General features: G+C 41.5%; 1 protein-coding gene across 1 annotated transcript in view; it reads right to left on the reverse strand.

Annotated features, from left to right (window-relative positions):
* KATNAL2 (katanin catalytic subunit A1 like 2) overlaps positions 1 to 12,675 on the reverse strand; it is a 38,587-nt gene that overhangs the window by 6,009 nt on the left and 19,903 nt on the right. The window contains exons 10-11 of the mRNA XM_034996133.1: positions 12,394 to 12,485; positions 9,905 to 10,015 (exon numbers count right to left, since the gene is read on the reverse strand). Of these exons, the coding sequence (XP_034852024.1) occupies positions 9,905 to 10,015; positions 12,394 to 12,485 (203 nt within the window). The remainder of the gene's footprint in view (positions 1 to 9,904; positions 10,016 to 12,393; positions 12,486 to 12,675) is intronic.

Genomic DNA, 12,675 nt, shown 5'->3' on the forward strand with positions numbered 1-12,675 from the left:
GATGAAAATGGGACTTGAGATCGGACTAAAACCCAAGAAGGGAACAAAGACTATCCTGAAGGAAATTGTAGAGCTGGGGGTGACAAGCAGTTGCCATATTTCTTTCAAGGCCTTTCCTTGGACCAGCTGCCCCTCCTGCAAAGGCAGGGGACTGCAGAAGGAACATTCTTTTGCAGGGGTACCTTCTCCTCTGTCTCCCCATCCCACCTGGAGGGACTTCTTATTGAAAGGAAGACCAGATCCCCAGAATGCCTTAGGAAAATGGAGTCATGCAGGGGGTGGGAAACAATAGCTCACTATAGAGGTCTGTATTGATCAACTAATGCCCTAAAGCAAGAGATTTACCTCAAAACTGCTTGTGGGCACAAAGTAAATGCAACTCTCTGACAGCCAGGTCTGATGGATGCACTTTTAATGACAGCAATAATAATATAATCATACAAGGGAGGAAACAAAGGACAAATGGAATGTACCCAGGAATTATTCTTTATGCCAATATAGTTATATGAAAAAATTTAATGTGTGGCAACCAGAAAATACTCCCTTTGGCTCTTACACTTTGATATTTGACTAGTTGTTCCATTCTCATGTCTCCTTTATTTTGTTTCTCTGGTACCTTCATCACCTCGAAAGGCAAAAGCAACCAGCAAGAGTGATGTGAGACACAGCAGAGCCTCACAAGGCCTCAGGCCCGGGCTGCTGGGCCTGTGCTCACTGGCCTCCCAGACAGTTGCCTGGGCCCCGAGGCCTTGCACCCGAGCCTCTGGGCTTCTGCGCCAAACCTGAATTCAGGGCCTCTCCTCAGCCCTTTGCCTGTCTCCCCTGTTAAACTGTGTGGTTCCTGGGACAGAGATAATTCCAAATTTTACAGAATTTGGAAACAGAACTGTTTCATTCATTCAATAGCTAAGACATACTAAGGTCAAACTATCTCAGTATGGCAGGAGGAAAGGAACGTTCCATTTTGTAAGCAACCTTTGCGTTACGTCCATAACCCACATGAAGGGAGTGATCATGGCCGCCCTTGAAGAGCAGAGTAGGGAACTGCAGTACTGTGTGGTAGATAATGGGGAGCCAATGAAAAAAGCAGTAAAGGTTACTTTGTTTTCCACAGTGAAGCCCGCATAAGCTGACTTTTATCTACATTTCCCATGTGGGCCAAACTGGTCTGTTTGATGTTCTCGGAATCCACGTTTTGCCATCTTCCTTGAGCTTCTACTCAGGTCATTTTTGTCCACTTTGTCTACCAAGAGCCAAGTCATTTTTACAAGACCAATTCAAGTGTGCTCTAGTCCATAAAGGCCTTTTTTTTTTTCTTTTAAATTTCTGTTCTCAGAAATGGCCTCTTCCCTGTGCAATTGTATTTTACTTATTGTTTGTACCATTCACATAGTACTGGCTATATCCCCATCTCATATTATTTGTGTTTATATCTCATTCATTGTCCCATCAGATAGGCAGCTTCCAGAGGCCAATGATCATGGACCGTATTTCTTGAATTCCCCATCCATCCATCATGCAGAATACTCAGAATAGGTGCTCAATAAATACTACTTGGATGAATGAATGAACTTTTGGTGCAGGGCTATCGGCTTCATGTAAAAGGGTCTGCTTCCTTAAAGCCCAGCATTTATCTATGAAGGTTTATCTGCTTTGTTGAAAGTTAGCATTGTAAGTCATTAGTTCTAATTAATAGAGAAAATCAGCATCAACTCAGGCAATGGGAATAAAATTTTCTATTTTCATCTTTAGTGAAAATAACGGAAACAATGATTTTAGGGGATGATTCATCAAACTCACTTGGCTGGGCAATGCTTTTGAAGATGAATTGAAAGATGTAGTCTTAGGGCGCCTGGGTGGCTCAGTCGGTTAAGCAGCTGCCTTCGGCTCAGGTCATGATCCCAGGGTCCTGGGATTGAGCCCCTCACCAGGCTCCCTCCTCAGCAGACAGTCTGCTTCTCCCTCTGCCCCTCCCCCTGTTTGTGCATTCTTTCTCTCTCTCTCTCTCAAATAAATAAAATCTAGAAAAAAAGAAAAGAAAGATGTAGTCTCCATGTGGAGTCTCCAGCCTCTCATCTCCAGAGACTTCTCATTCTGACAAGTGAATTCACAAGCCAGAGACAAGAGGATCCAGTAGGAAAGTCTACAGCAATTGGTTCAGTTTATGCCCTACTGGTATTTGGGTTAAAAGCATTATTTCTTTATAATAAAGAGTAAAAATTATTTCTAATTACTATAATACCAACAACAAAGATATATTCCCATTACTCTTTCCAGCAAATATATTATCAATAATTGATTTTTTAAAAATGGGAAGATTGTTTCCAGCACAATAAAGAACTCTAGATACCCAGAAATCTCTTGTTATAAAGCCCCTTTAAAAACGATGAATTATAGGAAACACTTTTTGAATACACAATAATGAGCCCACAAAGAAGCAGGGCCAAAATTCTTGAGAACTAAAAATGAAGAGGAAGCAACACTGAGCTGTTGAAGTTGAAGCTGTGGCTGACTTGGGGTGTTTGCTTCATAGTTACAAAAAGGTTTGGATCTGAAAGTTTACATGTGGGATAGCATAGAAGGCCTTGGGCCCATTCAAGATGGGAGGTGGAGTCAAGGCCCATTACATAAAACAACCAGAGGGCACATCCTCTTTGAAAGGATGGGTTAGAAAAATACGCCCACTACCAGGGAAGGAACAGGAAATCTGTCTGTCTTGCACTTTAGGGTAGGAAAAAGTCTTCCTTTGTGATTCAGCACTACAGACCTACTCTCATTGGCATGATCAGAGAAACCTTAAGCTGAGGATTAGCTGAAAGTGGTCTAAAGCTTGACACAGTCAAATATAAATTTTCTCTGGAAGGGCACATGCAAGACTCACAGATGGAGTCCCCTTCATTAAATGGAAGCTCACCATCTAAAATTACAAGACCTATAACAAACCACCATGAATGAAAGCAGGAGAAACTAACAGACTCCACTGACCTGGAGTATAAAATCATTGTGTTTAAGATGTATAATAGATAAAAAGGGAATCAAAGAGAAGAGAAGAGACTTTCACTTTTGGCCAAGATGGAATAGCCCACCCTCTTAGAATTAAAATCTCTGGACATAATACAGTGAACCAATACCGGGAAACACTGAAGGGTGGAAAGAAGGAGGAGGACAGGTTAGGCACCTCGGGACTCAAGGGATGATGTGACGGTGGCTTCTCTGGGTTTTCTTTTTGCTTCTCATATATCCCCAGTGGGGTACTGGAGACGCATAGGCCCCAAAACTGCTAACATGCACAGGCAAAAGCCCATTCTCTTCATCCGAAGGACTATGAAAACCTTTTTGATAATACCTGCCCTACTCCAGCCAAACACTAAAGAAAAAAACCGCTTCCCACCTAAGAGTACCTGTGGGGCTGAGCTGGAAGCTGAGCCGTGGTGGGAGGAGCATGATCCACCAGGCTGATGCTATATTAAAACCCTCAAGAAAAAAGAAAAGGAAAATCAAATAAATTATGGCCTATCCATACAGTGGAATTCTATATAATTTTCAAGTAGATTTTCAAGTAGATTTTCAAACTTGTCCACAATATATGAAGTGAAAGAAAAAAAACAAAAACAGGCCATATAAGAAAATAATATGCATCCATAGGATGATCACATTTTTTATCGTGTGTGTGTGTGTGTGTCTGTGTGTGTGTGTGTCTAAGCTGCACACACACAAGACTCTGGGAGGATTTATATTTGCCAGGGTAGTTACAGGGGACTGTTAATTTTCAAGCAATACCAAAGCATATACTATATTTTTAATGAACATGTATTACTTTTCTACATAACCGAAACAGTAAAACTATTCCTTCTTTGGGGGGAAAAAAAATTACCATGGAAAGGTACCCAGGCAACAAATGATAATTAACCCATTTTCGCCAGAAGGTTTATACAAAGAGGCTAATACCTGTGTCTGAGTGGTGAAATTATGAGTACTTTTTTCTAGCTCTCAAATTTCCCATAAAACAGTCACATTTCATAATTTGTAAAATTTGGTTTTAAAATTACAGTTCACAAGTCAACCTGCACCATTAAGAAGCAAGAATAATGCCACAGTAGGGCCAGGTTGAAAGAGATTTATGTGTGACGGAAACAAGCAAATGGAGTAAGATGTGAACGGGACAAGGGCAAGGTTACTACTAACAACCTCCTGCTCAGCCAGTCCTGTGCCTTCCCCACTGCACATACCCAGTCCTGCACCACACCCTTCTTTCCTGGTTGTGTTAGAATCACCCATCAACCTCATGTGGAGGATCATGGACTCAATATTGCTGCATGGGATAGTGACATTATGTATGGACAGAAGCAATTTCTAGCAAAACAGTTTGACCACTCTATTTTTGGTGTAAGCACAGAAATACAGTGAACAATAAAAAGCCTGCAAGCATGACTGAATGCAACTGCAGTGAAAAAGAGGCAATCATCAGGTCAGAGTGAGTTCATGCAAACCACTGTTTCCCAAAGCATGCTCAAATGGAACGCTGGTCTTGTGAAATGCTCCTTGAGGAAAGGATTCTGGGGTCAAATAAGTATGGAAAGTACCTCTTTCTCTTAGCTTCACATAATAACATCTTGAAGGCACTGAGGAGTCCTGTCATGGGGGGAAACCAGTTGAACTGTCTTTAATTCAGTATTTCTTGAACTTATTAGGTCACTAGATTCTATCTTTTGGATAATCCTTACTGACCTATGGCAGACCATTCTCAGATAAATGTTGATCGAGAGGGTGATGATAGCCAAGGCATGAGGCTTTTCCCCGGAGCCCAGGAAATGCACAGAGAGATTGTGGAAAGAACTGGGGTTATGTGTGCTGAGCTCTTCAATCCCATGCACACAGTTTTATAGAAATACCACACCAGAGAGGAGACAGCTCGTACAGGAAGAAGTCAGTTTACATAGGTAAGTTCTTGCACGTTCCCAGGGCAATAATCTTTTGGATCTTATGCTTCCTTCTGAATATTAGGATTGGGATTTGTTTGTTTTTAATCCAAAGTTTGGTCATACTTAGTGTTTGATTTTTAAGAAGGATAGTGAACTTTCTAGCCCTTCTGCAATAGTTAATAAGAGATGAGTTTCCTCATGCTCCACACATAAAATTTTCACACCTGATTTGTACAAACTACCATCAAATTCAATAGACATCTAAAGATGGCATTTGCCTTAATGGCCCTATTCAGTGTTTTGTTTCCCTCTGGACTCTTAGGTGTGAGTTTGTGCATACTTAACAATTGAGGTGGGTCAAATTAGCCCTAATTGTGCTCACTAAACATTTCTTACATGGCTGTTAGTTTAATGATAATATTACAAATGCAACATTTGTTATTCTCCTCATTGCTTATTTACACATTAAATGACACAGCCACACTGTTACTTCTTGCTTCCTTCCAGTCGTCTCTGTGATGCTATAGATGAGGGAAGGTGCTCCTTGGTAGAGAGGCTGCACACCATCTCACTGCTGAGAAGGGAAAACTGACCAACCCTTTGAGACAGAATGGACTCCCCCCTCACGGAAGATGGTAAGTTAACAAGTAGTAAATGATAGCCTCGTGCCCTGAAAGAAGCTGTAGGTGAGAACTACCACTAACCAACCATGAAGAATCCCTTTGGGGATTTTAAGATTGGGTTTTTATATAGTTTGGTATGATTTAGTTATTTCCCCCAGAAGGACTGTCTGCTTTAATCAGATAATTTTGTTCCCTCATGTAAGACACTGAAGCCAGGAGAAAGGTCTGTTCCAATAGCCTCAATAAGAACACAGTATCTCCTCATAGATGGACTTGGGCAGTATGTAGCCAGGGGCTTAAAAACCATCCACATCCTTTTTATACAGTAATCCTACTTCCGGAAGTCTGTCCTCAAGAAAAAAACCAAATTTTGGTCAAAGATTTTTATTCAAGGAAGTTCATTTCAGTGTTATTTATAATAGAGAAAAGTTGGGAGCATCATATATGTTCAACAGGAAAGGAATGATTAACTAAATTGTGGCATATTCACATGTGGGAATTTTGGACAGCCATTACAAAATCCAATTTTCAAGGATTATTTAATGACTTTGGAAACGTTCTCACTATAAAGTTAAGTAATGAAAGCAGGACACTAGTGGGAATACAAAATGTACAACCTCTATGGTGGGAAATTTGGCAATCTCTACTATAATTTCATGCCCATTAACCCTTTGACCCAGCAGTTCTATTTCCAGAAACCTATCCCAAAGATACACTGGCAAATACACAAAGTGATAGATGTGCACCATTATTCATTATAACATTATTCATAATAGCAAGAGTAGGAATAACCCAAATGCCCATCATCAGGTGATTGGGATAGATTATCATATGCACAAAATGGAACATACACAGCTATAAAGGGAGTAAAAACTTTCTGCTCAGAATATGTTGTTTAAAAAAATCAAGATACAGAACAATTTATATAATATGCCACCTTTTGTGTAAGTTAACCAAATTCAATTATTTGGGGGGTTTTAAAAAAACCCTTGAGAGTTCATCTGTGGGGCATGTGACAGTTTGTTTCTATACAATGTCTGTCACTTACTTCTGTTCAGTGAGTCTCAGCTGGGGATGATTTTACCCCCTTCTCCCCCCGCCCCCCGCGGGGAACATTTGGCAATGTCTGAAAGCAAATTTTGGTTGTTACAGTGGAGGGTTGTGCTACTGGTATCTAGCAAGGAAAGGCCAGGGATGCTATTCAGCACCATACAATGCCCAGGACAGCCCCCACAAAGCATCATCTGGCCCAAAATGTCAGTAGTGCTGAGGTTAAGAAATCCTGAATTAGCACTTCCATCTCAGGCCAGGTATGTACCATCTTCCTCATCAAAATATTGCTGTCATGAGAGTATTGGTATTATTACTGAGAAACTCTTCCATACACAAATACAAAATATATCTACATATTAGGATTAAGTGATTATTAATTATATTAATGTTAAGAACTAAGATTTTCACAATTAGAGAAAAGGTACAAATATAATCAAATAATTTAACTAAAGCTCTTGTAATCTTAAATTTGGATGGGAAATACTAGTATGAAGTCATTATTTGCTTCTTTTTAAAACTATGTATTTCCCTAGTTCTGCCCAATTAAAAGGCCAAGAAGCAATGAAAACCCAGTTAGCAAGGAGCACCCCTGTAAGATTGCAATCTCTAAATATTATTTTTCCCACTAAAGGATACAATGAGCGCAATCCAGACAGTTTAGATGTATTACAAGACAGTCTCCCTGACAATCAAGTCAATGGCAAGTGGGAAAAAAGGGAGAGGAGGGATGTTCTAGATTAAAGGAGACTTAAGGAAAAAACCAATTAGAAATTCAAACCTTGTTTGGATACCGGTTCAGTAAATTAATTGTACAAAGACATCTTGGAGCAGTCTGGGAAATCTGAATGTAAATTGGGTATTAGATGATATGGAGGAATTACTGTTAATCTTGTTGGGGGTGGTAATGGCATTGTACAGTAATGGAAGAAAATGTCCTTTTTTAAAAAGATGTATACTGAAGTATATTGTGAGAGGTGACATGACGATAGGGACAGGACAATCTGGGATATACTTTAAGGTCCTGCAGCAAAACGAGGGAGGGGGCAGGAATAGATTAAATCAATTGGGCAAGGGCCACCTGGGTGGCTCAGTCGGCTAAGCGTCTGCCCTCGGCTCAGGTCATGATTTCAGGATCCTGGGATCAAACCCCATGTCGGGCTCCCTGGTCAGTGGGGAGCCTGCTTTTCCCTCTCCCTCTGTGCGCGCTCTCTCTCTCAAATTAATAAAATCTTTAAAAATCAATAAATCAGTTGGGCAAGATGTTAGTTACTGAAACTGGGAAATGGTGGGTGCTTTTTCCTCTTCTTTAGTGTCTGTTTGGAATTTTTCATAATAAGAAGTTTTTCTAGAGCCCAGCACTGCTCAAGGATGGGTCAGAAAGAACATATTTGTTCCAAGGTACATTGTAATGATGCAGGCAAAGCTCAAAAGCATGTGCGTATTTGTCATTTACCATGATGAGGGGCAATTCTTTTGGAAAAGACTTCTAAGCTTTAATATTTGATTGATTGCCTTTTTTTCCTTCTCTGATCATTTTATTTGGGGTTTACCAAAAACTGATCACCTAGGGGAAATTGTGGCAGCACAGTAACTTCCTCAACAAAGTCCTAGGTATTCACTGGGAGTAGAGGTTTTTCTGTTCCTGTAGAAAATGTGTCGGTTCCCCCAGGGTGCACAGACGTTCCCAGAGCCATGCACAGACCCTCTCCAGCTGACTCCCACATCACCTGGGACAGGAGTAAAGTGCATATGATCAATCCTATTTCAAATGGATGAAGCAATGGAGATTCTTTCTCTGAGGGATTTCACAGTCACATTTAAATGACAGTTCTCTGCTTGGACGTCACTTTAATATTTGTATATAAATACCTCTATCATGAACACATAAATGCTGATCACCTTACACATTAGTGAAGTCTTACAAATTTAAGGGGAGGTAGAACCAGGTTGAAATTAGGAATATATTTAAAATAACAGATTACATGTGAACATAACCATCTCTTTTCAGTGACTTCTTTGGGAGCCTAGATGACCAGCAAGAGAAACAACAGAAGAGTTTCTCTTTTGTCTTTGCATGTGGAAACAGAAATGGTTGGGGTAGGGGGGAGAGTCGGGGGATAGTGTGACAAGTCCCAGCTCTGTTGCAGATTTGCTATTGACTTTGGGTGGATTGACCTTCCTTGTCCTTGCTCCCTGTCTGTGAATGGGAAAAACAGCACTCCCTTATCTGTCTCCTGTCTTACCTGCAGCTCAAAAGAAATAATGTATGTGAAAATATTCTTGGAACTATAAAGGGACTATAATTATTTTTTTAAATATACTCTCCAAATAGATATTGTTTTTCCCTAGTCAAACTCTCTTATTTCCCAATTCCACTTCTAGAATTGTTCTTAAACCACTCTGGGATACAATTTAAATAAAAGACTCTGAGAGTAGATTATATTCTCAATTAGAGATTATTTAGCTTCCTATTTACTATGCAACATTAAAGATTTTCCTCCTAATTTAAAAAAAAGTTTGATTTTAATACTGTTAAAGTATAAACATATTATTTCTGGAATATTCCTTGAATCCTGCCTGAACACTTTGGCATTTTATAGTTCTCTGCCAAAGCCCTGCTCAAATATAGTAAATAATTTGACTTGAAACTCCAAATGTCCATTTTATTTTTTGAAAGATTTTATTTAGTTATTTGAGAGAGAAGGAAAGAGAACACAAGCAGGGAGAGGGGCGGGGGAGAGGGAGAAACAGACTCCCCTCTGAACATGGAGCCTGAGGTGGGGCTCAACATGGGGCTCAATCCCAGGATGCTGAGATCATGACCTGAGCTGAAGTCAGACACTTAACCAACTGAGCCACCCAGGTGCCCCAAAATGTCCATTTTAAATATTGTTAGTGGTAGGCCTGGCCTATGTTCCTTCTATTAAGGCAGATTCTTTCATGGTACAGATAGCAAGGACTGAGGACTTGACCAGGAAAGACTTCCGATTAATCCCCCAGGGCTGGAACCAAACAATGAGCCTTTGCCCAAAATGGTCAACACAGTGTCTTCATCCGTACTCAGTGGCTCATGAAAATGTATTCAAGGGGCACCTGGATAGCTCAGTCAGTTAAGCATTAGACTCTATTTTGGCTCAGGTCATGATCTCTGGGTTGTGGGATAAAGCCCCACAGAGGGCTCTGCGCTCAGCAGGGAGTCCGCTTGAGATTCTCTCTTTCCATCTTTTTCTGCCCCTCTAGGGCATTTGCTCTCAAATAAATAAATCTTTTTAAAAAATGTATTCAAACTGTAACAAGATCTCTTACCATGGCAGGTTAGAGGCTGCTAAGACAAACACGAGATCTTCTGAGCGAGCCAGCCCATCCATTTGCACCAGTAACTCTGTCTTCATTCGAAGGCTTCCTTCATGCTCTCCCCTACAGAGAGACACAGAGGTGAGAGTCTCCCAAGACGTGGAGCCTTTGCTCCCAGGACAAGCGTTGCATTCACATCGATGACTCAGTGCCTGTAGAACATGTTCCCTGCCTCATTCTAAGGAGCTGCTTGTACTAGAGTTGGAGGAAACAAGCAGGTTGGTACTATCTTCACATAGAGGGTGATAGAAAGGAAGTAAATGAACATAATGACCATATTGAAAAGAAAACCAAAGGCTGGCCATGAACTCGAAAACAGCTGAAAAGTAGACAGCCCTGATGGACTTAATGCAGCCAGGCTGTGTCTACCTGCAGGACTATCTGCCCTTGGTGAAAACAGTGTCATTGAGAAGAATCCTTTCATTTCTGTAGCAGGCATAAAAGTACTCTTATACACAGTATTTCTTTTGGTATAATTTGTGGATATAATCTATTGAAGAAGAGAGATGAGCTACTACATGAATCTATTTCATCCTCTTCTAATAACCAAGATAATGACATGGAAAGTATGCTTTCCTTACACAGCAGATTGAGGCTGTCTTCTGCGCAAATTCACCTTCTGAGCCCCACCCCCACCACGGCCAAAGACCCTCCCAACAAGAAGGATCTCACTACAGGACCTAACGATCTAAATTGGCTCTAAACACTGACTACATTCAGCAGGTTCTCCTTCCTCTTGACTTGTATAGACTGAAGTAAAAGGACAAAAAATGCATTTCTCGGACCGCACAACATTCAGCCTCTCATCACTGCGTGTGTATCGTGGCAGCATCAACTAGGTATGTGTTTTTTCAAGAACTGTGCCACTAAGAGAAAGGAGGGTCTCACAGTAGAGTTGTATGTTTATTTAGCATTTACTCATAATTTTTCTCTTTTTTTTAAATTTTTTTTTTAAAGATTTTATTTATTTATTTATTTGAGAGAGAGAGAGAGAGAGAGAGAGAAACAGCGTGAGAGGGGAGAGGGTCAGAGGGAGAAGCAGACTCCCCGCCGAGCAGGGAGCCCGATGCGAGACTCGATCCCAGGACCCTGGGATCATGACCTGAGCCGAAGGCAGTCGCCCAACCAACTGAGCCACCCAGGCGCCCCATAATTTTTCTCTTAACATCATATGACCCACGAAGTCTTCAGAGCACCTGCCCTTACTCCCTGACCCTTTGAAGACTCTACTTTCAGGGCCCAAGTTCCAGACAAGGAAGCTGACGTTTGGGAGCCCACCCAAGGATAGTTGATGAAGTTCCCAAATTAGCACATTCAAAGCTGTGGGGAAGCCTGGGAGTGGAGATGGACAGAGCGAATGAAGCCCAAGGGCACCGATCACTATGGTAAGGCAGCCAGGTGGGCCGGGTCTTCGCAGATGGGGTGAGCACCAGGGTGATCTGCGTGATGGGTGCCCAGCCGGGTGCCTGTGCACTGGTCTGCTCCCATCAGGTCCTGAATAGAAAGACAGGGTGTCCCAGCCTGGGGCTGACTAGCACCCATTAAAGCCATGGCAATTTTCCCATTTAAGTCAATGCTACCAATGCCATGCCTCTTGGGTGCATCTTAATGGTTGCTTTGCCGTTAGGAAAATGATTTTCAATAAGTAAAATTTCATAAATTGTATTGTAGTTATACATCCAAGAAGCTAAATATTTGCCTCTTATTACTACTAGTTCTTCCTTGATAATGGACCATTAGAGGCCATTAATAAATGCAGCTTTGTTGAGATTGCCCAGAGACGTGTTCTTCCAAGCCAGGTTTAGTAAAAAGTTTCAAAGAAGAATACTTCTGACTAAGACAGAAAGACTTTCTTAAAACACACACACACACACACACACACACAGAAGGCTCACTGCAGTCTGAGATGTGTTCTTTCCTGCTGGGGACATTAGTAGACACTTAGTCTTTAGAGATGACATATGTGACATATTTAAAATCAGGCTGAGCCCACAACCTGATGTCACGGAGAAGTGGTGGCTTCCCTGGCCTCACACACCTTGTCGAGGGCTGCCTCTCGGGACTTGGCCTTTGCAGCCCCATTCCCCGCAGGCAGCCCCTCTGGCTCCAGAGGACGTGGTCACAACAGCTATTTTGAGCCAGCAAGACCGTTATGGCAGCCTGGGATCATGGGGCTGGGTGATCTTCAGGCCTGAAAACCACTCTGTGGGGGAAGGGGGAAGGGAGGATGACATTTCCTCCGGTTATAAAAACTACTTAAATCAGCTATTCAGTTAACAGGATCTAATTTAAAGACCTTTCCATGTGTCTGCAGAAAATTTGTGGGCTTATTAATAGGCTCATTCTGCTGGTAAATGTCGATGGGCTTCCGACCATCAAACACACTTACAAGAGGAGAGAGGTGATGACCAAAAAAAAAAAAAAAAAACCCTGTCTGTTACCCAGGAGCCGTGCCTCTCTGACTCATCACTGACTCCAGCTCGTCCAGGAAGATGGTGGAGGGGGCGTGATAGCGGGCAAGTTCAAATAACACCTGGGTGGGAGAAAAGCAACCACATATTCAAATTCATATACTTAAGTTCAAGTTCCCTGATGCTCCTAGAGATTAAAAGCTTAGGATGGCTGTAATATTAAGCATTTATGCTGCACTCTGTTCTTTCACAATAACTTTATAATCATTGCAATTATTTCTCCTTAACAAAACCCCATGGATGGTCCAATTG

This window comes from Mirounga leonina, unplaced genomic scaffold, assembly GCF_011800145.1.
Source record: "Mirounga leonina isolate KUSES-001 unplaced genomic scaffold, KU_Mleo_1.0 Mir_93, whole genome shotgun sequence".
In the NCBI taxonomy this organism is placed as follows: Eukaryota; Metazoa; Chordata; class Mammalia; order Carnivora; family Phocidae; genus Mirounga; species Mirounga leonina.